The sequence below is a fragment of the Lichenostomus cassidix genome, chromosome 3 (assembly GCF_008360975.1).
Source record: "Lichenostomus cassidix isolate B80296 chromosome 3, HeHo_3.0, whole genome shotgun sequence".
Lineage (NCBI taxonomy): Eukaryota > Metazoa > Chordata > Aves > Passeriformes > Meliphagidae > Lichenostomus > Lichenostomus cassidix.
This window is the reverse complement of record NC_139483.1, coordinates 103,585,239-103,610,487: the sequence shown is the minus strand read 5'-3', so window position 1 is coordinate 103,610,487 and position 25,249 is coordinate 103,585,239. Positions and strand designations below refer to the sequence as shown.

Sequence of the window (25,249 nt, the reverse complement as noted above, 5' to 3'; positions counted from 1 at the left end):
GCTTAGCATAGAAGGCAGCTGAAAGAATCTTGCTGTTTTCCAGTTACTCTTTTGCATTGTGATGCTGAATTCAATCACATAAAATCACCTATTAGGGCAGGGTTTCTTTTTTATTGAAGCTGGTACAGCTAATCCATAGAATACATCTGCTTTAGCTTCCTGTGTTTTGGGGGGCCTGATCTAGTTTAGATGCCTTTTCTCTGACCTATATACTTAGTATTGTCATGCACTGTGTTCATGAAATTGCATTTACTGAGGTACTAGAAAAATTGTTTTGAGATCCTTGTTGTACCTCATGCTTTATCTTTTTCTGGTGTTTTAGGGCCATAAGAATTGTAAAGTGTTGATTTCTGGAAAACTCTGGAGAAAATTTAGTCCATTGTTCTTCTGAGATCAAAATTACTGTTTTGTCCAGCTGAGTCTTAAAAACCTCCAAGAGAGGGTCTGCTGCCTTCCAAGTGATCTTCCATAGCCTTCTTAGCAACTAATTTTTTTGTGACGCCTTAAACTGTCAAGACACAGCTTGTGGCTGTTGCCTCTTGTTTTAACATCTTCCATTGCAAAGAAAAGTTTGGCTATGCTGCTTTTGCAGGTCTTGTTCAAATGGCTCTAGGTTGCTACTCAATTACAGCATGGGAAACTGCAAAAGCACAGTTCATAAAGCTTTTCCTTTAAGGCTCTAACCTAGTTATTTACTCGACCCTCCCAAGTTTCTCTGTGTTCTTGACCTGCTGGAGTGAACACAGCTGGGCTCCGTGTTGCAGGTATGTTTCTGATGAAAATGCTGAGTTGTATAGGCTCCAGTATTGACCCAAGAGTACTTGGCAGCTGGCAGGCAGTAGTTGATTATCTTTTAAACTTGTTCAGTTACTTTTCAAAGTATGCAAGTCAGTTTGTTCAGCCTGCATTTCCTTGGCCTAGAAGGGAGAATGCAGTGGAACACAGTGCCAAAATTCTTAATAAGGCAGCGTGCATTACATTTACATATTTTCTTTCATTCTTGTAGCCAGGTATTTTATCAGTGAGGGCAATTGCATTGCTTGAGCATGATTTGCTGTCAGCCGATTGGTTTCTTAAGCTGGATTAATATATTTTCCTTTATGTGATTAGAGGAACATATGCAGTACATGCTGCTGTGATTTTTCCTGTGGACTCAGCTGAGCCAGATTGGCATATAGTGCCTTAAACGCTCCTTCTTGCCTTTTCTGATGGAAAATTACTATGATTTTAAATACCTTTCCTTCCTTTGCCATCAAGACCTCCCCTGATTTACAGTGGTTTTTGACAAACAACATCCTTGCAATTGGCACTCTATGGTGTGTTGAGTTCATGAATTTTCATACATCCAACTCTTTAGGTTATCCCTAAGCTGTAGTCCAGCTCCTTTCTCAAAAAGGTCAAAGCAGGTCAGGTTGCTAAAAGCATTGTCCAGTTGGACATTGTTCTGCCCTTCTGGGCAACTTCTTTCATTATTTAACAGTCCTAATTGTGCATGTGGGGGAAACCTTTGTTATTGGAATTTCCTTCACTGCAACTTTTGACTGTTTTTCCTTGTCCTTTGGACATACATCACATACTTCATCATCCATGTCATCTGATTGGCTCTCTCCAGTGTGTTGATGTCTTGCTTGTATGAGGAGCCCAACACTGGATGCAGTACTGCAGATGCAGTCTTTCCAATGCCAAGCAGCAAAAGATAAACACATCCCAAGATTTGCAGGCTTTTATACACTTGGGCTTGAATACACTTGGGCTTGATGGTTACAGGGGCTCATTACTGACTCCTTTTCAACTCATTGTTAGTGTCTTTTTTTTTGAAAGCCACGTCCTGGCTTTTGAGCCCCCAGCCAGTGGTGCTGCATGGGGTTACTGAACTCTTGCTGCAGGACTTTCCATTTGCTCATTGCTTTCGTGTAGTTCCCACCTTTCCAGCCTGTCAAGGTCCATTTGGATAGCAGCCCTGCCCTCCAGTGTTTCAGTTGGTGTGCCTTCCTCCCCCAGACGTCTTGCACTAACCTGCTGAGAGTGGCTTCTGTCCTCTGTGCAGCTGTTCAGCGAAAACATTGAACATTATTGCCCAATACTGATCCTTGAAAGACATCACTGGTAAATTAGTGGTTGTTTCATGTTCTTGCACACAACTTCGAGCAGGATTTGGTTTTTTTATAACTTTCTGTGAACTCAGGTGAGGTTGCCTGGCCCAGAGCTCCCTGCACGCTCTAACACACATTGCGGTGTGTCTCTTACGATTTTGTGGAACCTTGTATGTCAAATCTGCTGCAGTGGTCCCTTCTCCTTTATTTTGGTTTCACTGTTGCTTTATACAACTTATCTTTGCCCTTGGGGTTACCATTGCATCTTTCGCTGCAGCATCATGCTTCAGATTAGGTACACCAACCTATTTATCCCATGTTGTGATTGAATAGTTTATATGCCAAATATCAATGTGCTTAATCTTACATTTAATTACATTATGTGGTGCTAATCTGAGTTTGTGATAATTCTTTCATTGAACTCTTTTAGTGGGGATAAAATTTTGTTATTTCCAAGTTACATTTGAAGTAAAATGTCAAGTCCACATGAAGGATGGAGCAGTTAAAATATGCCATCAGGAAAGATGCATAAATAATTAGCACAATGTTTGCAAAGTTCACTTAGCTTTACTGTCAGTATTTTACTTTGGGGTCAGTAGAACCAAAGATGAAAAGAATTGGTCATATCTGCTGTTTGTGGATAACTCTGTTTCCAGATATTCCTGTCTGAAAAAATGACTGTAGGTGGCTTCTGGATCAGTAGTGAAACACCTAAATATATGTGTTGGTTTGCAGGTGCAAGTGTATGTCTTTGTATGTTTTTACTAGAGGCTTTGCTAACCAGGAGAGGATTTGCCTCATCCTGAGGTGGCAAACAGGAAGCTGATCCCATGGTTATTCCCCTAATCAGTCCATGTATTGACACCTAAATCTTTGTATCCTGTAATAGGATTTTGCTTTGTAGACACCTACATTAGGGTGTGTTAATTTAGAGCTAAAGCCCTGTGAATCAAAGCCCATATTTCTGTATTCTAGCAGTAGTTTCAATACTGGATTAAGCACACTTGACAGAAGCTGAATTTCTTGTAATACTTTTCCTGCATATGTTTTGAGAATTTATGTGCAGGGGTTGGAGAGAAGGAAGAAAATACTGCTTGGGACATAATAAGGCCTGATTTCCTAGGTAGTTGTATCTCTTTGATTCTTGTTGCTTTTCTCTGTGATAACGTCAAGTTTGTCCTTCTGTCTGCTCAAGATTCTTGGAGCTGTTGTGGCACAAACTGTGCCCTCTCTGCTGGCTGACAGAGCCAGTAGGAACCTTATCTCTCGAGACCTCTGCCTGTTAAATCTGTTTGGAAATTGATAGACTATCTTAAGATATTTCTAGGGGAAATGCAGGCAATTTGTGCTAAAGATAGATGCCTGTAATGGAAATACTGTTCTTCAAAGCTTCATTTATGAAGAAGGAAGGAGATCCAGAGGTATTTTTGGCTGTTACAGATTTCATCTTAATACAGGTCTGAGTAGTATGCTGGGAGTATATCCATTATCTTTCCTCTGTTTTCTCTCTTTTGTCCATTTTTATTACCAAAGGCCATAAAGTCACAAATTAAAAACCTAATAATAAATAAATAAAAATCCCTCAGATATTACACAGATCTAGTACAAAGAAGCCATTTGGATTGTCTCAGATGGGCAGTTTTTCAGATAACCACTTCTTCTCTAGTGTGGAGTCTTCCTTTCAGGTATTGCAACACTCTGTGTTTTTGACATTAGAAGTTAAGTTAAAAAACTGGACCAAAGGTATTATAAGTCTGTGTGAACCTGAAAATCCCACTAATCCAGTCCAAAATGTATTGCTGAGTTTTCTTTTCTCATTGCTTAACATCTGACCTTAACATTGCAAATACTTTTGAATGAAGAGTTGTCAATGGGATTTCCATTTAGATTTGTTCTGTGAAATCCATTCAAAATAAAAATATGCTACAGATTTTATTGGTTCACGATCAGAAACTTTGTACAAAACCTACTTTCCTGGGTAAGAACTAGTTACTTTTGCTTCTTGGATTGTAAACACATCAGAAAAGGGGTGACAATGTTTGCTTGTTGATGTAACTGGATTTCTCTGTTGGAACTGCTCTTGGCTTCTTTCAGCTTTAAATAATGAAGAAATAAGTATACTTTTTATAGTTTGACAGAATTCACTTTCTTACATTTCAGTCACTATAATTTATTGGATAATAAAATGGCAAACAATGAAGTAGTAAATGTCCTCATTAACTTTTAAAGAACCTCTTTTGTCAGCGCTGGGGTGAAGTAGGCAGGTGAGGGAACAAGGTTTCATCCAGAGAATTGTGCTGTAATTGACAGTATTAAAGAACACTTTTCGCTTCCCTCCAGAAGTGTTTACCATTTGAACTATATTCAGTTTTTTTCAAAGTGGTACTTAGTTCAAAACAAAACATTATCTGTCTTTTCTGCCTTGGCTCTTCTTTACCTTAAACCTTTCAAAACTTCTGATGAAAACTGGGGAAAGTAAAGAAATAGTGTTTCTTCAAGGGTACTTTCCTAATTTTGTCAAGTGTCATTACTTAAAATTTCAGTCAGACCTGTTCCTTTTAAGTTGTGTAGCACTGAGAATTTTCCAGTGGTCGTTAGTGAGGGTATTGTCTCCCACCTAATGGAGCTGCAAACCTTTTAGATCTTTTAGGCTTTGGTTTACATGCCTGAAATTTCACAAGCTGACTAGGAAATAGAGTTTGTATCCTTGTACTCAAAAATGAAAGGTCCTTTTTTGCTAAGCAAAACTAGTTGAAAGGACTAATGTTATTTTTAACTAGATGCTTTTGATGATTAAAGGTCATGGTGTTATGCTGCAAGATCCAGTTTTATGAACTTGCAAAGGCATGTTCTGGTTCTGTCTTTGGTATTTTTTCATTTGTTTCCCTTCAAATAGGTTTGAGATGAATCTTTTCGGTGGACAACATGAAAAAAAATTAAAATTATTTGCCTTTAAGGTAGAATAGAGCTTATTGTCCAGTTCATCACTGTGTATTTCTGTGACAGAAACTGAAAGATGCTTTCTCTCATACAGTAGTAACATTTATCAACTTCTACAGCCTCTTCAGACATCAAATGCTGAATTGGGCCTCAGTTTACTGGATATGAAAGCTGTCTGGGGGTGGGGTGGTTTGGCTGGGTGTTTTTGCAATTATTCTGTGGGAAGGTGTAATAGCAAAGGGACAGCTTTGTAAGTATTGACCTGTTGTAACAATATCTTATTCTGCTTAACAGCAAATATGAGGTCAGAGTCAGAAGATCCAGTCCCCTTACATGAAGAATTTATCTACTGTTGTGGAGCTGCTACCCATGTCTTGAAGTGTGGGCCCTGGAAAGACCTCTCAAAAGATGAAAGTAAAAACCTACCCAGGCTCTTGTTCATGATTATTCCTGGTAAGGCTGGTTTTTTTTTTTAAGTCTAGAAGTTTGTTGATTGAAAGGGTGTGTCCAGTTTCATTTTGAAAAATCTCACTGTGTAAGTGGTAGATTTTGGCTTGTGCATGTGGCCAAAAAGTCAGTAATATTGTAATGGTGATGTTTCTTTGTTACATTTGATTACTCCTGCTAACTTTATTTGTAACAGTGCCAGAAGGCAATAATGGGAAACTATGATGTCTTACTCATTTTCGTGGTGGTGGTTTGCTGAGTGCATTGTGATTTTTTTTTGGCTTGTTTTCATTGCTCTCCTTCCATTTATCTCTTGCACCTTGAAGTGTTGCTGCAATGTCAGCTGTGTGCCAACTGAAAGATGAAAGTTACAGTATTTGAGAAAAAATTCTCAATCCAGTCGTTTCTTTAAGTTGTTTCTCTAATAGTAAAAGTTCTCCAATGTAGATTTTTGCTTATGAATTATAATGCTGACCCTTTTGAACTCAGTGAGTATTGTACAGCTCATCATTATATTTAAATGTGCCTGTCTTAAAATAGGAGCTCTACACTTGCATTTAGCATACGTTAAAATTAATGCAGAAGTCCTAATTTCGTCGACGTCTATCAATGAACTGTAGCAGTTCTGTCTTTTGGAAAAGCAGAGTTTGAGCCCACTCGAGCACAGATATTATGACTCTTTCACTGCCTTACAGTTTGCAGATTTCTGATGCTTTCCATAGTTTATTTAAATGGGCTAGATACTATTGTTATTTCCCCCAGAATGAATGGTGCAAATAAAGACTTTTCTGATTATCCACAACTCTGGCTCGCTATTAGTGTACCTGGTTGCTGTTTATGGGACTGTGTGTAACTTGGTCTTAGTGTTGAAAGAGAACACAGGTTCAATTTTTCAGGGTTTTTTCTGCAATGTTTTGGAAAGTCCATGGAGTATTTTTTGTTAGTTTCCTTGGGCACAGTGATTTTATGCTCTTGCCTCCTGGAGTTGAGCAGTAACTTTTAACCCAGTGACAGTGAGTTTAAATTCTTTCCTTAACTGAAAAGAACAAGCCTTCTATGAGTACGTCTTGTTCCTATTTTGTAGGGAATAACCTTTAAACCAGATACTGCATAGTGTATCTCTTTAGTACCTCTCTGGAGGTACAAGCCTGATTTCATGCTTTTCAATTGCTGCTTTCTCCCAGTTAAGGCATTTGTGGAAGGTTTAATTGTACAGCTAAGTTAAGAGTTTCCTTTTCCCACAAGTTCTTGAGCTTTCACCTGCCTTCAGGTTGATACCTTCTGTTCAGGTTGATAGTAGAGGCTATAACAAGGATTAATCTGTAAAGCTGAATTACATCTGTAGAAAGATACCTAGGGGAAGAGCACAAAAGTCAAACATTAGCATCCAAGGCATGGTACCTCTACAAGGCATGTAAGTTATTCTACTCAAAATGTACCAAGTCACACACATTGTATGGTCTCCATATTCATCATAGGAAACTTTTAATGCAAGAAAATCTAGTGGCAGGGCTACATGGAGCTTATTTCCTGCAGAACAATTCTGTGAAGACTCCTTAATAACATCTTAACTATAATTCAGAAGTAGACATCAGTGAAATATTCAGTGTGCTTCTGTCATGATCTTCAGGCTTTTAAAAGCAGCTGATTTATGGTTTTGCTTTTATCTCAGAATTATGTTGGTAACAAACTGGAAGTTCTCTCACTGAGAAAACAATTTAAAACCACAGCAACCACTGTAATGCCATCTTCACTTTAGGTGCCCGAATTCCATAGTGAATGAAGTTGTCCAAGCTTCTTGCTGTGGCTGGCAGGGAGCTGAGTGGGATCTGGCATAACAAAGTGCAGTTTTGCTTCTCATAAAACAAATGGTGGGTTTTTTTGCTACTGTTACGTGCCTCAATTTTAGCCTTCACGAGAAGGCTTATTTGCCAGTGCAGAAAACACAGCCTTAGGAGAGATTTGGACATTTGGGTCATCTGGCAAAGTGTTCATGTACCTCAACAGCCAGGATTAGATGGCATTCCCCTTGTGCTTTTGTAACTTCCCAAGTATGAAATGTGGAGCCCTTCTGGAGTCCAGCAATTTTCACACTTGAAAGGCATGTATCCCTGGTTGAGATTCTTTATGGAATGAGGGATAGAGGAGCAAAAGGACAGCTTGGTACACAAGTCAAGGAAAGCAATATTCAGACAAGGGCAGCTCCAGCTTAAAAAAAAAAGAATATGCATAGCCAAGCATTCAGTGATCTGAACTAAAGATGGTTAGTCCTGCTGCATGTGTTATCTGTTCTGTGTTTTAGACTGCTCTGGTACATACTTTTCCAGTCCTAATGAAATTCAGGCATATGATTTCATTAATATGTAGTCAAACCAAACTGGTCTATGGGTGGGTATTGAGAAAGACTACAAAATTCTCAGTTTCTGCTGGAATTGAATTGAAGCAGGAGACTTGAGAATAAATCCTGTATATTTCTTTTCATGTTGTGTTTTAATCATGTTACTTCAGAACAGGGAGGATTCCTCTTTGGTCCGACTTAGCGTTTTCCCTCTCCCCACTTTTTTTAAAAAGTAACTCCGAAACATTATTCTGCTCTGAACTCAATGGCAAAATTCCCATTGACTTGAAATGAGGCAGGATTCTGCCTCCTGAGGGCTGATAGCTCACTGTGCTTGAAGCAGTTGGAATACAGAACATGCAGCAGAGTTTAATCTCATTTAGCTGCAATAAACGAATGTTCTTTTATTAGTGGCAGTTTGTGTGAACTTATAATTTTAATAAAGCTTAATTAGTTGAAATGTTTAATACACACTTTCTTGTTTCATAATATTTTTTCTTGTGTACAGAAAACCTCTGAATAGGAGTAATAGTGTGTTTACTAAAGTAATTACTATGTAGAAGGTCCAGATTTTCCTCAGTCCGGACTATATGCGTATATTTGTTTGACTTTCTTAATTTGAATTCTTTTCTACTAAAGTTGAAGAGATTTACTCATGAGAATAACATTAAATGTGTACAGCTGAAGGATCAGGTCCATTATTTTCTGGAAATGTAGGTGTTACGCAAAGGGCAGGAAACACTATTTTTCCTCTTGTGTCCTAAAGGGCCGTCTGCCCTTTTACAGTGTTTGTTTAGTGTAAAATTAGCAATGAAGTACAAAATCTACTACAGCAATATTTAACATTGCTTGTGTTCATTGAAAACCAGAATCCACAAAGTGTAATGGAATTTTTTTTCTGTTTTAATAGTATCTATTTGTGTCTGTATATTTATGAAACATTTAGCCTTGTAAATAAATATTCTACAAATTTTAAAACCACAGTGCTGTTTAGCTCATGACATTTTGCTTTTCATCAAAGTTTTTCTTGCATTTCATTGCAGGAGTGCATTGGAATACCTTTGTTCCAGACTTCCTTAATTTGTGTTACCATTGCTGTAAACAAGGCAATTTTGCAATTTACAATCTTGTACTTGGGAAGCATATATAATGTAAATAACATTTTTTGTGGTAAAACATGTTATACAAGTTTCATTCATTAATATACAGAAATAATTTCAGAATCTCTGCATGCAGAATACTCCCTATGTTTGCCAAGTTTCTTGATCCGCCTCTTTGCAGTTGGATCACTGCTTATTTATTGGATCATCTTACTGTTTTACCAACTCATGCTGTCACTTGGTGATGTTTAAGGGCTATGAGGACTTAAACAGACACTTTTTTCAAGTATAAAGATCATTCTACTGAGCTGATTCTCTGAGTCAAGAATTCCTTATACACAACAGAAAGTGAGGACTTGGATTCTCATCTTCTCCTAGGAGTAGTTACATGTACTTATATCAACAACACTTGGAGACTACTTAATTATTTTTCAGCAGTGAAAACAATGCAAACAATTTGCCTGGATTATGACAAATCTTTAGTATGTTCTCTCTTGAGATAAGACTTCCTGTTAGTTTCAAAATCTAAACTTCTCTTTTTGACTGTAACAGGGACTTTGAAAAGCGTTCAGTACATTATCTGGCTTTGTCTTCACCTGCTGTTTTACTTAACAGTCATCACCCTCAACATTTGCATAAGAAAAGTTATAATAATAATAATCACTATGCAATAGTACATTGCAATAAAACTAATTGTATAGCCCTGAAGCTTAGTTCCTTTGTATTTTGTTTTTTGGCTCTCACCAAACCAGCTTTTTGAAAGTTATTAATCATTCACTCTGCTTAGCAGTTACTGGAATGAATTGTTCTTCAGAGGATCTGCTGTCACCACTGAGACCAAGGGGTAAAATAATCTATTTCCTCATTTTGCAAACTGTGTAAAGCATGTTTAATTCTCTTCAGTTTGGTTTTAGAATGGGCATTGATTTATACAAAATTTATGTGACTAAATGTGCTTGTTGGTGCATAATCTCTCTGTTATAACTTTGTTTACAAGAACTGAGTTGGATCTAGTAAGGACTCTCAGTATCAGCAGATGAGGTTGCAGTGTGTAGCTTCTGGCAACTTTAGCCCAGATATAATCTGGAATTCTCTGTGGAATCTTGGCACCTCATGTGGATGGATCAGAACTGTTTATGTGAAGCAAAATCTGATTTTGGGGTCAAGACCATTGAGTTACTCAGGCAAAGTACTTTATCTTTTCAGACACTACTTTCTAAGTCAGCAGCCAGGGTCTCCTTCCCCAGGACATAGCAGTGTTCACAATTTGCCTTTGAAATGCAGCTGGAGGAAAGGCAGTGTTGCTGGCAATGGGCAACCAGGTTAAGACGGAAAATGATTTCTTACCTCCTGGACAAGAGGACTTCTGAGTTCTGGGTCATGTATGTTTTGTACCTGCAGTCACTGAATGTAGCAAGCTCTAGCAACAATTCTGTGAACGAAATTGAGAACCTGTTCTGTCTGAATGCATTAGGCAGTTTTTTCTTCTTTCTAGTTTTGTGGTTGGTTGGTTTTTTTGGTTTTTTGGTGTTTTTTTTAAGGAATAGTACTAGAGCATCATGTAGGAAAAAATGTCTGTCCTCGTGTTATTTCTGCAGTTTTGTCACTATCAGTAGGATTATGAGAGCTCTCATGAAGTTTAGTTTGGTTTTTATGCTTGTTTGTTGGGGTTTTTTTTGGGTTTGGTTTTTTTTTGTTTGTTTGTTTTTTTGGTTGGGTTTCTTTCAGGGGGTGGTCAGGCTGAGTCCATGACACCTGTTAAGGAAGGAGCTCTAAGGCCCAATTTCATCCAGCCAGATATTAAACACCTAATTCAGATGCTGAAGGGAGGAGCATACATTTATACATTTCAGGGTAGTTTGTAGAGCCAGTAGGTATGGATGGCACTGCCATGAGCATTTCTGCTTAGTGAGGGGTTAGGTTGCCCTGAGATGTGAAATCTCCAGCTATGGAGGTAATTAATTGACTGTATGCTCAGCCTGCTCTGACTCTGTGTGAGCAGGGAGGGCTCGGAGATCTCAGATGATCCCTTCCCAATTCAGTGATCCTGCAAATGTGACCCCTGAAGTGGCCATCCAGGCTCCTTGTCCATATGTGGATTCTACTCTTGGTTGACTTTGGGATATTTTCAAAAGGTAGTAAAGATAAGTCTATGGATAATCTTAGATAAATACTTGATTAGAATTAGTTGCCCTTTCAAAAGCTGTAGTTTGCCTTCACAGCCCTGCTGAACAGTGAGAGCCTTAACAATGAAACTGGGTTTCTTAAGTGTTGGGAACCAAATAGAATTAAAATTTGGTAGGAAATGAAGCATGGTACTTAAATACAGGATAAACCGTATACCAGAAGAGGGAGCTGTTCTAAAGATTAGAAAAAGATAGTGGGTTTTGGCAAACTTATTACTGTAATAGCCAGATAAACCATGTATCTGTGGGCTTCAGGCTCTCCTCTGAATGCACAGGTAAGCACTGGCTGTTTCTCTACTGTATTCTTATCAGATAAAAATAGTAGTTTTATAAGACCATATGACAATAATTAATCAGTTACGTTAGTTATTGAGTGTCATACAAATGCCTTTTATTTGCATTAGGAAGAGTGACATAAAGGAAGTCAAGTTAAAGCAGAGAATATAAGATTTGTTAGTGCTGGGGCTTCTGTTCCCACCTTTCCACTGCATTACTTCTCAGTAGCTGGCAAATCATCCTCAGAAATTGTGTCCCAAACCACCAAACAAATCTTCATTCACATGTACAATATTTGTAATTATACAATTGCCCAAGTTTCTAAGCTAGCATTCACTTACAATCAGCTAACACCAAGTAAATAACATAGAAGCACAGCTGCATAGAGTGAGACAACAAATACTTCCTGTCCTGGAATGTTTAAATCATTGACCAGCTCCATGGGCAGCTCCACTCTTACTGTGAAAAATTCTTGTGCCAGGGCAGGTATCATCTTCCAATGTACATCAGCAAATACCCAACAGACATTAAGGAAAATAACTCATTGCATAAAAGTACTTCAGGTCTTTTTTAAAGGAAACAGTCATTTAACTTTGGATTTCGGTGGTTTAAATGAAATAATGCGTCTACATGGCAATGAGAATTTTTAGGTGAAAGTCATAAAGTGTAACTAGACTAGTACTAACGTTGAAATAAGCTACAGAGGACCCCTATTGACACACTAGCTTGCACTTCATTTTCTTGATAGTGTATCACATAGTTCTGGTGACCTAAAGCTGAGGCTGTTTCCTATGTGGATGTTTTCTGTCATATTAACATTGTGCTTTGTGTGTTTATCTTCACAAACCTCTACTAGTATAAGATACAAGGTTTCATGAGTCCTATTACCTTTGCTTATTTTGACCCTACTATCCCAAGTAGAGCAATGCTGCTGTTGTCCATCCTCAGCTGAAGCAATGGAGCAGAGAAAAAGGAAATTTTAGGTGCTCAAAAGTGAAGATGTTATTTAACGCATCTGGTCCAGGGAATCAGCTTAAAAATCTTGTTTGATTGGAGTCTTGGCTCTCTTGACAAGGCATGTGGAGGGTTATGGAGCTCAGAATGGCATTTAGCCCAGCTGGCACACTTGAGTCACATGTGGTTAATCAGCAGGAACCAAAAAAGTCTGAATTTTGCATCTGAAATTCTGCCCTGATTATATGCTGTTCATATCCAAACAGCCGAGCAGAATTCCCTCTGTGTGTGCACAAATACTCATTCAATTTATTTGGGAAAGATTTCTCTTTTATATTTTAGTTTAGCAGCAACATTCATCCATTCTGTGATATTTGCAATGCTTGATATTAAACTTAGTTCTGCAGATACAATATTTGAGTGGAGTATTTACTATAAAACATCATTCTTGACTGTGTGGAGAGGATGGCAGTGAATCTGCAGCCCTTTCCTGCAGAGAGGAAGAGAAATGCTTTGCTCTTTTATCATGGCCTCATTTGCAGCATAGGAATTGAAGCAACCACTTGAACTTAGAATGTATTACATGCCTTCTGGGCTGCTCATCACACCCAGAGAAAGCTACCTGGTGTTCCTGAAATTTTCAAGAGTGTCTTTCCCTGTATCCCACTTGTCTCTGTTATGATCTTATGTGATCAGTATCACATAATTGGAGTTTGGCTGGAAAGTCCTCTACCATTACCTGCTTTTATTAGCAGTAAGTAATTGAGCCTCTCTTTGGATGTTGACAGCCAGTGAAGAGTGTGGGTAGCAGGACTGGGCCACTCATAGAGCTCCTGCCTTCAGACAGCTGTTAGAACCCTGAAGTTAGGTAGGAAGCAGATGTTCCTGAGCCTAAAGCAGTGTGGAAGTTAGAAACGGTTTCTAGATTATTCATTAAGACCCACCAGACACTGGAAGTTCAAGAAATTAGTGCTTGGAGCACTTAAAAATCTTCCTGAGGCCATTATTTCACAATCCAAAATGTTTGTCAACAATACTGGCATAAGGTATTCCTTTTCCCACCACACTGTGCCATTCCACCCCTGACTTATGCCAGAGCAATACTTTGAGAGATCGTGCTGTGAATTAAATAAATGCATACGTTTATTTCTCGGGTCTTTTTACAGCTGGAGCAGTTTCCTGTTTGGGTTCACAGCAGGACCCCCCCAGAGTTGTGCCAGTGTAACTCAGGGATTGGTGAGCCATGGTAGGAGGGTGGGAATGATAGTCAAGGGAGAAGGTGGGAGTTCCTTCAGCTGGATTGCCATGGAACTTTCTGTTGATCAATTTTGGTGTCAGTCCACAGCACTCAGCACATGCATGGGAGTTCACATGCACTGTCTGGAGACTTCTTTGGCAGGAGCTGGTGCCCCACCAGCCTCTCCAGGTGGTAGTGATTCGCTGAGAACGCCTCTCCCTTGAGGCTTCTGCTTTTGTTTCCACTGCAGCTCCAGCTGAAGCTGCCAACTCTGCATTTGTTCTCAGATTCTGACATGGAGATTTTGTATTTTACATTGCTATGAATTTTTTTTTTTTCTGAATAAAAAATTTGGCTTTCCTACTCTCCAGTAACTGGTATATGTGATGCAAAAGAAATCACTGAGAACAGACTATACTCCAGAGTTAAAAGTTTGTGCAGCATAGTGATCCAGGTAGAAGTACATAGAGTAAGAGAAAATGTTTTTCCTTTTCCTTATGACTGGTCATATCAGCAGGTAAGGAAGTAAAAGCACAATTTTCTATTTTGGTGAGACATAAACACTGCAAAACAGTTTTTATTCTTATGGTTGTATGGGATGTGTATCACCATATTTCATATATTTGCGCTTTGAGCAGGAGTTAAAGCATACACAAACCAAAACCAACCCAACCTTATCTTCCTAATATTGCCAAAGCCACTTCCCCCAACTTTTCTACCTATTTCTTTATCTCTAGAACCAATATTCATGACTTGATTGCAAGATTTGCCTCAGATGGTCATGCATATAAGGTACTGTAAGCTGGAGTTCTTAGTGGCTAGTAATACTTTAATTTTCATACACAGATTATTTGTTCTGTTTCTTATTTATAAAATGGGAATAAATATCAAATGGCCTTCCCCTTTACTTACTGAGGTAAACAGTTTGACTTCCCAAGAACATTATTTATAGCAGATAATACTAATTTGTCTGTACCTATTTGATTTCTGTTTTCAGTCCACATAAAGCTTTGAATACATTGGTGAATTTTCCCCAGTTTTTTTCTGAGACATGGTGGACTCCAAAGGATGCCAAAATAAGAGTTTGGCTAGAAGACATGCATGCTGGAAGGGCATCCCCTGAAGGAAAGGTGTGTGTTCTATCCCATATTATATATTAAAAAATTCAATTCTTAGGACAGCGTTCTCCATTATTTTTGCTGCTTATGGACAACTTGTTTGTTACTAATATTTTAAAATACGCTGACAGTTGAGCTTTGTTTACTGGGTCAGCCCACAAGCTTCCATTGTCTTTAGAACAGAAAAAACATAATCTTTCATTAAAAATAAAAACTTCCTCATGCAGAGAGGAGCCTGTATGTCAGATCTAGGCTTGAAATATGCCATTTTTGTTGCGTTTCCCAGTGCTCCAGAAGTACCTCTGATGGGGGCTTGGCACAGTTGAGCTTGTTAAGTTTGAGGAGGCAGAGTAATGACAGGATGGTTGAACGTCCAACTGTGCTTGACAGTATTCCCCTCCACTAAATCTGGGTGGCAGATGTGACTTACTGAAGTGACTTACTGAAATTTCTCAATCCACAGTCTTCTTTTGGTGTCCTCTCCTTACTAATGAGGCGTTTTCAGCATGGATCCTTCCTGCCTGGCTGTGTGAGCAGCATCAGGGGAGGAAGTGATCCCTCTCCTGCAGCATGCAGTGGCTTGAGTTGGCCAGAGTTATGGAAAAATTGTGTTCTAGGGTGTTTTGCTTGATTTGACAATTTTAAAAAGGATCTGTTTCTCTTCATGGGATGTCTGAACAGAAGGAAAGAAGAAATTGTTTTGTGAAGGACCTACCTATGAAGGAAATCCAGTGTTTCCATGTACATTATGTACAAATAAAGCAATCAAAATGTTTAAAGCTACAGCAACAGTGTGTAATGTACTGCCTTTCTGGGAGCTGATACTAGAAATACCTGAGTTAATATGTATTTGCATTGATATTAAACATTTTGCTTAGTTGTATTTGAAAATAATGAAAAATAAAAATCCTCTTTGAGATTCTAGTTAACACATGGCCTCATTTCTGTCCCATAGTAACTTCTATGGATCACTGAATCTATATTAGAAATAAATGTGACCCATTATCTTCAATATCTGGATTATGGAAAACAGTAGAACCAGAAACTCAGTAGGTCGTAGCTTATGATCTTTTTTTCCTGTTATGGGCATGATGGATGATTTTGATCATTGTCCTGATTTCCATTTTTGAAAACGTTGATTATCCTTGTTGGATTTAAAAAACTGTCATAGGACTAAGTAAATACATAGTGATACATAAATACTGCCTTCCACCTTTAAGTTTTAGATATTTTATTTCTGTTATCACAGCTTTCTGCCTCTTAGGAGAAACTCTTCACAATAGATTTTAAATGGCTGAATAAATGTGATTGTGAAGTGACTTGTGTTTTGTGTTTTCCTCAGTAAAGTGTTTTAGTTGAAGTCTCAATGGAGAATCTACTTAAAACCAGTACTAATACCCCAACTACAAAGCCTTTTTCCTCAGTCAGAAATGCAGTGGTGTCAATGCAAACAGTTTTTCCTAAGGATGTGAATTGGTAAATCTTGGTTTATCCATGTTCAAGCAGTCTGTTCTTTTATCCTTTTATCCTGCATTTCTGAATATTCACAGCAGATGCAAATGCGAAATTAATTTACAAAATCACCTTAGACTGTTGCTTTCAAATACAATATTCTCTTGAAGTCTCAGTACACAAAAATTGCAGAAATGCATTTTCTGTCTTTGTTTCTGAAATTAACTGTCTTGGTGTTCTCTGTTGACATTTGTTTCATGTGTCTTATTACCTTGATAAAACAAAACAAAGAATACCCAAACCTAATAACCCCAAAGCACTCAAACTTATGTTTTTGTTTTTGGTTTTTTTTTAATTCTTACCAGTGGTACAGCATAGGAAAATCTGATACAGATTTGAAAATACTCTTTCTGATGCCTTTTGAGTGTATTGTTTTCTTCCTTGTATATTATTCAAAAGCGATCAAATTTTCAGAGCTGTGTATCTGCACAAAACAAATAATTTGTGGTTATCTTGGGTTTGAATTATTTATTATTCCTGCCTTTGTCTTTTTCCTGCTGCTGTTTTCTCATCAGGGTTGTGTTATTCAGATGTTTCATAGGCTTTCTTGTGAACCCATTTGACATCAAGTCTCGTGTCCTCTTCATGCACTTCCTTTGTTCTCCCTCGTTCTTTCAGAAGGAGGTTTGTTTTCTTCTGGTCCAATGCTGCTTCAGACCATGAAGCTGGCTGAAAAATTCCCACTGGGAATTCTAGACCCAGCACAGAACTTGCAGTAGCCTCTCTGTCAGCATTAGTTGTAGGATGAGTTGTATCAGACCAACCACCTCTGGAGTGTTAAAAGTTGTTGTATTTGTCTTCATCTGCTTAAGAGACTGTGTATGTGTAGGTGTGTACTACAAGATCTAAATGTCTGAATTTTTCATTTGCTATGGGGAAAATGGAACAAAAATTATTTGATTGTAAGCACTAGAAAATCCTGGGTTCTACCATTGAAAAATGTGAAAAATTGGCTATTCTGTTAGGAACTCAGTGTTTTCATTTTTATGTCTCAGTCTTAACTTCCTTCCAAATGCATTAGTTTACAGTCACATTAAAAAAATAAAATCAAGGCTTCTTTTGTATTTATGTACCTATTTTGGTTGAGATGGCAGAAGTAATTATTGAAATGCATCCCTGGTCTTTATAACCTTTGCAATGTTGCATAATCACAAAGTCCAGTAGGTTTGCAGGGGATGAAATCAGCATTTTGGACTTCATATCTTATCTGCCTGGATAGATGCTGTTAATCATTCCCATGGGAAAACTGGCATGTACTGTCACAGTTTTTAGCTGGGAATTTTAATTCACAAGCTTCAGGCACACTTGTCACTTGGGTAAAGCCAGCTGTGTTAGGTTAATTCAGGTTTATCAGACTGTGAAATTTCTTTAGAGGCGAATGAACCCACGTTTATCCTAAAGGTGAAACAGCATTAGAGAACAGCAGACCAGCTTATTGGCTTTGCAAAATGTATATAAAGAATGTGCATTATAAAATCCTATATGTAAGTTTTATAGCTGTGTCAAACTAATAACAGTGTATCTGTGTATGTATATATAGGGGAAAAATGTGAAACGTTCTTGAAAAACCTCTCTAATAAGCTGTGTTACAGACACCTGGCTGAATCCTTCTGAGATTCCCTATTTTCACAACCCAAGCAAATATATTAGGGTGCTTTCCAGCCAAATTCATGAATCCAGAGTTAGAGAGGATCAAACAGAGTTTTCACATGTGGTTCTGTATAAAGTCCTTGTAATGCTTTGCTCCTTGGCTGATGCTGCTCCCCTAGAGTAGGGACTACAAATGGATATAGGACGAATAATGCCAGTCCCTGAGACGTGCAAACAGGTGAAAGCTTCATTGCCATGAGTTTATGATGGTCACTCAAATGTTATTTGACATGTTTCATTTGAAATCCCTTGACTTTGCATGTCAGAGAGACCTGAGTGTTGCCTTTTAAGGCATGATCACCAGCCACGGTGTCAGATTCTGCAGTTTTTCTCCCAAGTGTGAGAACATCATTGTGTTTTTTGCATGCTCCATTTAAATTCTTCTGACATCTGCGTGGGCTGCTTTCCATTCATTAACATAGGGGAGTTGCATCTTCTTCCATGGTGGCTGGTCAGACGCCAAAGGCAGATGAAGTTTCCTTGAGCAAGGAACTTGTCATTGAGGCTCTTCGAGCTGGGAGCTTTGGCAGCTCTGTGAAGAGGCAGTGAGAATCATTGCCACAAAAATGATTTTTATGTGTCCTGCTGTGCACCCTTGGATTTCAAGTTTGATTTATGGCTGCTCTTTTTTTTTTTTTTTTTTTTCTTTTTAGAAGCCTGCATTTGTGCTTTCTTGCAGGAGACTATAAAGTAAATACTGCAGCATACTCTTAATTCTTAAACTGTGGATTATTTCTAGAACTATACTCATGGTAATTGCTGGCATATTTTCCAATTCCTCAAAGTGCTCTGCAAATCCACTGCTGGCTGTGTATTTCCCTTCTTGTATTCATGTAGCTGCCTTTATTCTTTATGGTCCTGCTGAGGTCCCAAAGCAGGCAGAAAGCAACTGCTGGAGAAGTGCATAAAGCAGCCCGGCTCAGTGCCAGCTGCTGCTCCCACGGATGGTCAGGCTCCTGGAGACACAACTGGAAACACTGGGGAATGTCTCACAGGACAGAGCATGGAACCCAAATGCTTGTTTCAAAGCAAGGTGCAAGAAACGTTGTCACTGTTTGGGATGACTTAGTTACACGTCAATTTTTTATTCACTCGTCACCGCTCTTGGCTTTTACTATATACTGCTCAAATAAATCTTTCTCAATTCAGCTATGCCTTCCAGAACTGCTAAAAATTACCTAGTTTTATGTTTTAGTCTCAGTTTCTTTTGAGCAAGCTGTATATATTTTTGACCTATCTTTTTTCTGGACAGAAGACTTTTCTTTCATGTTTTGCTGTATATCTTTGTTTCTAACCTGGAACATTTTTTGCACAGGGTTGTGTAATGCTAGTGTTCTCTTAACTGTAGTTCCTGTTTGACATGAATATGTTCTGTTGCTGAAGAATTCAAAATGCTTGACAATTTGTAAGCCATAAAAACCGTCATTGCTTGAGAGGAATGGCTATGCTCTGTGACTTTTTAAATGGGCGTGATGTGTTTGTTGTTTGCCATTCAGAATTAAGTTGATTGAGTTGCGCTGATGGTGCGCTGTATATAAGTTTAAATTTATCAAGTCTGAATAATTTCTCACGTGGAAGTGCAGCATCTCAAATATTAGTCTGTATTTCATTTTTAGACAAGCCAAGTTTGACTTTATGATGTATTGTATAGGAAATCGTGATATCAGGATAAAGGTTACTCTTTAGCAGTGATATCCTGGGGTATATATTCTGTTTGTACAAGTTGTTCTCTCTCCACTGCCTAACTGTCTTACTGAGGAAGCAGATGGCATTTAAAATCTTGAGTTGATGGAAAAAGCATTAACAGGAAAATGTTTGAAAGTGAAAGATAGGCAATTACATGTTTATAAGTAATCTTCATATTTCTACTTTCATGGATGATTAAAGAGTATTAGTTCTAGTTCTTGGAAGCCTATATCTGCAATATATAGAAGTGGAGAATATTTACCTCCTAAAATAGCTCCAAGTTCCACCTCTGCACTCTGGGTTTTTCTGTACCATTTTGTGTCAGCTGTGGGTGGCACTGATCGGAAAAGGAAGCAGTGGATTCCCGTCTTCAAATTAAAAATGGAAAGACTTTGAGCTTAATGTAGAATAGCTGGGTGAAATGTCATGTGTTACAGAGAAAAATAGGGAATGTGGCAGGAGTCCTTTGGTTATTGCAGCTTATGGGTACATCAGATAAAGTGCTCCTACTGTTTGCATTCACTGTATGAATTGTCCATTTGATGCACTCTTTTCATGAAATACTTAGAAATCTTTTGCAAATTAGACAGTACTCAGTGTATTGCAGTCTTGTGTCTTCTTCTGTTATGGTCACCATTTACAGCTGTTGTTTAAAAGACTTCTGAAACAGCATAAATGCTGTTGAAAATTAAGTACAGTTGAGAGTAACTGCTTAAGATGTGCTTCTTGGTTCAGATGACTGCAATTTAAGATTTTCTAGCATGCATGAATGATTCAGCTGCCCTGAGGTGTCTAAGGATTGATGTGGTATTCAAATAACTGGAGTAACCTTCAAATCATGGAGGTTAACACTGCATTTACTTGTGGTTTCCATTTTTTGGCACTTAGTTGCTGAGTGACAGAGCATAGGCAGTTCTGGTTTGCTGTACTGGGAAATCCTTAAAAAATACAAATGAGCACTGTGTTGCCTGGGTACCTTTGTGATTAACCTGGTTGTTCTTTTTCTATAAAATAATTTAATTGAACACATTTCAGTTGCATAGATGAGCCTAAAACATTATTAGCTGTGGGCTGCTGTGCATATTAAGTCGCAGTTATTTCCATTAGCTGTTACTATTACTCTGTTGTATGAAAAAAATCTTAATCTGTTCAGGTGTTTTTGTTTCCTACCCATAAAGTATTTTGACAGATAGCAGCTCAAGTAAAAACATATACAATTACTTTGAAGACATGTGAGATAAACATTCTTCACTCATAAATATTGTAGATGCCAGCCTTCAAGAGCAGGGACTATTAATCTTCATTTACTTAGGTCAGTATCTGGAATAACTCCATTGAAATTTTAAGTTCAATAAAGAACAAATTTATAGCTGCTTTACACATGGTGATTTCTCTGTAGAAAATTTTACTGTTAAAATTCTTGTTGATTTTCATTTCCCTGTTTGCCAGCAGTTCTCATTCATACATCTTCAAGGCATTTTGAAGTGCCAGTAGCAGTTCTAACTGCTCAGACCTCTCAGAATGTCTCTTACCATGAGCAGATGCTTATGAGGACTGGGGAAATGAGGTTTCTTTTGCATTTATGAATTTTCTGTTTTACCTACCTAAAATACACATCACATTTATCACAGGATAGAAGTTCTCTTTCCCTGAAAGAAGTATTACAGTTTCTTAGGCTTTACATAATATTTGATGCAAAGCCTCACTGCTCTTAAGCAGTTCTTACTTGACTGTTCTTCAGCTGATTACCAAATCCTGAGCAGATTTTATGTGTTTGATTCAGCTGGCTGATGATGGGAAAGAGCAACAAATTGCCTAAGCTGCTGTCATTTCTCTCCCGTCCTTGTTCTGCATTATTAAAGGAGAGAAAAGTGTAAAGAAAAAATGCCATGATTGAGATTAGTTTTGTGATTCCTTGATCTCAGAATTCCTAATGCATTGTATTTCAGGATTAAACACAGTGCAAAACATCATGATCATTTGTACTACAAAAGACACAATTGATTTTGGATTGCTGCTACTTTCATCTTCAGCCTTGCTGAAAGACAGATTTCCTCTGTGTAACATCAATCCGAGGAACTTGACAGATGATGTCTAGATTATGTTTTATTGTCTCTGGAGCCCTTTATGTTATATATTTTTGAAGTACAAAAGTGTGATGCAATTGCATGGATGTGTGACCCTTGTGAATTTTAAATTGTTTTTCTGGAAATGAAGTTACAAAAATTTGGTCATGTATTTTGGGGTTTTTACAAGACAACAGTTTCCTTTTTAAAGCCTTCTTTAATGCCAAGCTTACAAACAGATGCTTAAAAATGCATAATAACTGATACGAATGGTTTTGGTTTGGTGGTGGCTTCCCTCCCCCCCCCCCCTGTTTCTATGTAGTCCAATAAAAATAATGTTTTTCAAAGATCAGTAGTTTTATTAAGATTTAAAACCCCCCAGAGACACTTTTTACATGCAAGTGAGGAGTGAAGTGTGTGTGATACATTACCTAGAAGGGAAGACTCCTATCCTGTGCTCGTGCATCATCCCAGTGTGAGCCTTGGCATCACCTCCTGTGCATGTGGCTCTGCCCTGAGTGGCTGTGGGTGCCTCTGTGGCCCTGGGCTCAGAGAACCTCTTGGGAGAGCAGTGACCTTACTGTGGGCTACCTTAAGACCAAAAGAGTGGAAGTAAAAGAAGAAAATACAAAAATACCAACTACAGAAAGAGAAGAAGTGGAATGACTGTTGTTTTATCTCCATGCACCATTTTCATAAGTACTAATTTGATTATAGGTCTAATTCTTCTTCTCTGTCACTATGAATACTTGCACAGCTCAGCCAGACTGACATAAAGGAGTTGACACCATTTTAATGAAGGCTTTTTTGTTTTGTAATACATTGCTATTATTTTGGAATGTCTTTGTCTTAAAAAATGACAGTCTTTTTACAAAATACTGCTGTATTATACAGTTTCATTTGTTTTGAAGTAGATTGCTTACTGTTGAAAGGTTAATATTGACTGTGCTTTTATGTTTTGTTTTTTTGGCAGGTAACCCTGGACTGGCAGGTTATTACAGGACCTTTATACAGGCCTTATATTGTGGACTGAACCAGCAGTATCCCGTCTGGGTTGTGAGCCATGCTGGACACTGTAAACCTCCTAGTGGGATGGAAATGATAGAAGGTACAATACTGTAACTTGTGTATACAAATGTTTGTATTCCTCTGATTTCAGTGGCAAAAATTGTTCCTATTAAAAGCAGATTGACATGAATTTTAAATGTCTCCATTGTATTTCAACAGAACAGTTGTATGAGAAGTTAGTGCGTTAAGTATTTTAGATAAATTAGATTTGCCAGACAAATATGTGCTATTAAGAGATTTAGAGAGTTTGCTGTTGGCAGTGTTTAGAGACAAGTTACAGTGAAGAAGGTCTAGAATGTGTTTATGTTGAGAAGAGTAGATTAGAAAAGTACATTTTAAAATTAAATGTACAGTTCAGAGATTGAGTACCCTAGGAGAGATTTAATTATCTCTGAATTTAAAAATAGCTGTGCTAAATCAGTGAATTTCCTGGAAGCGAGTACATCTTTCTGAGAATGGAGTATGGGATGTTTGTAGGGGAGAGGTTGCTTGTGTATCTGTCTAGTCTTGACATACAGATCTCCAGCAAGAGACAGTAGCCAACTCCAGGCGTTGTAAGATGGGGGGAGCCAGCAGTGAATCCTGTCCTGAAAACTGATTAATGTTGGAAGTCCTCTGGACTTGGTCAAGCTGCCGTGATATAGCAGTAAATCAGCATTTCTGATATTTTCTTCCTATACCACACTGTATAGACACTCCACTTTGGAGACCACTGATTTAGAGTGTGCAAGCATTTAAATATTGCACTTGACTTATGAATGATGCTGCCTGTAAAGGGGTCTAAAATGAAGCAAACTATGTGGGAGTAATATGCCTGATTATATTTAACTCAAGTAGATTTTGAAAGTCTCATAAAGACTAAAGCAAGTGTTCCAACAGCAGCCATCAATCACAGACTACTTCCTAACTGACTGGAGAGAGATCACTTAACAATTTGGAAACTGAACAAAGCTACACCCTTCATTTCTACTTCTGTATGATATCCTTCTATCCAGAGAGCTCTTGCAAGCTTTGCTCCACAGAGACACACACCATTAATTGAACATTTCATTGCTGTAATTCTGCTCCCAGCAATCAATCCACTTGGCAAAACTATTTGAAATTTAATTTTACTCGGTGAATGCAATACAAAAGTTACATCTTAATTTCAATGTCCTTATCTGTTGCGGTTTAGAGGATGTTGCAGCAGACTTTACCCTAGAGCTTCTCTACCCAGCCCGGTTCAGTGCCTCAGTGCTCCAAACCCTCTGTCTCAGGGCAGACACTGCGCTCTCACCGTCCGGGGAGCCAGAAGGCTAGCTCTGGTTCGTCTGCTTCCACAACCGGCGGAGATAAAGGAGGCGAGGAGGGTCTATGCGTTGTGTCCATGGAAGATGTTTATTCGCATGGTGCAGCAGAGGCCAACGACCTCCCCGAGGCAGAGATGCCTCGAGGGCGAAGGCCTCACATGCACAGCCACATGTGGAGCATAAACACACGTGGAGCATAGACAGCAAGATGGCGGAGGGTAAGGGGTTTTATAGGGAAACAGAGAGGGGCAGGGACAGCACACAGGCCCAGTGACCTCTGGGTACAGGGGAGGTACAGGGGCGGAGTTAGGAGTACAGGAACCAATAGGGGAAACCCGAGGGAGTGGCCAGGGCCACGTGGGGTTAGGGTACAGGAACCAATAGGGAAAACTGGGGACGTGGCTAGGACTATGTGGAGTAGGGAAGGCAGGACAATAGGTGACAAGGACAGTCGTTAAGAAAGGGGTGTGGGGAACTTGCAGCCATTATCACAATACTTATCCTCCTCCTTCTCCTCAGCTTTTAAAAAGACATTTGTTTTGAACACTGCTGTGAACAAAAAGCAGGCTAACATCAATCCTTAGGTGTGGGCAAAATTGCAAAAAGGAGAGCATTTTTCTAGTACTCTCTTATTTTGTTTAAAATTAGCATAACACATATGCATAGACAGCAGGTGTACATACATAGCCATATCTTAAAGTGATTTAATTCTGTGAACATCTGCTGTGGCTTGATAAAAAATAGAACATCTCAGACAGAAAAAAGAGTTGAATCTAGAATCATTAAGGTTGGAAAAGACCACCAAGATCAAGTCCGAGTTGACCAAATACCCATGATAAACCATATCACGAAGTGCCACATCTACTTGTTTTCTGAACGCTTCCAGGGATGGTGACTCCACCAGTTCCCTGGGCAGCCTATTCCAATGCTTAACCACTCTTTCAGTGAAAAAAATTTTTCTGCTGTCCAACCTGACCCTCCCTTGGCACAATTTGAGATTGTTTTCTCTGGTTCTATCTCTTGGTACGTGGGAGAGACTGACCTTTACCTGGCTACAACATCCTTTTAGGTAGTTGTAGAGAGCAATAAGGTCCTCCCTGAACAACTTTTTCTCCACACTGAACACCCCCAGCTCCTTAAGCTGATCCTCATCAGACTTGTGCTCCAGACTCTTCTCCAGCTCATTTCCTTTGTCTGGACATGTTCCAACACCTCAGTGTCCTTCAAAAAGATTGAAGGTTTGGCTTTGTTTATCCTTAGGGCAGTATACTATTTTTGGTAGCAGAGTA

At 38.6% G+C, this 25,249-nt stretch overlaps 1 protein-coding gene across 2 annotated transcripts in view; it reads left to right on the top strand.

The window, feature by feature from the left end:
- Nucleotides 1-25,249, top strand: part of LDAH (lipid droplet associated hydrolase) — a 113,509-nt gene that overhangs the window by 8,431 nt on the left and 79,829 nt on the right. For both annotated transcript variants that reach the window (XM_085056965.1, XM_085056964.1), the window contains exons 2-3: nt 5,328-5,486; nt 22,577-22,711. In XM_085056965.1, coding sequence (XP_084913091.1) covers nt 5,333-5,486; nt 22,577-22,711 — 289 coding nt within the window. In that variant the 5' untranslated portion in view covers nt 5,328-5,332. The remainder of the gene's footprint in view (nt 1-5,327; nt 5,487-22,576; nt 22,712-25,249) is intronic.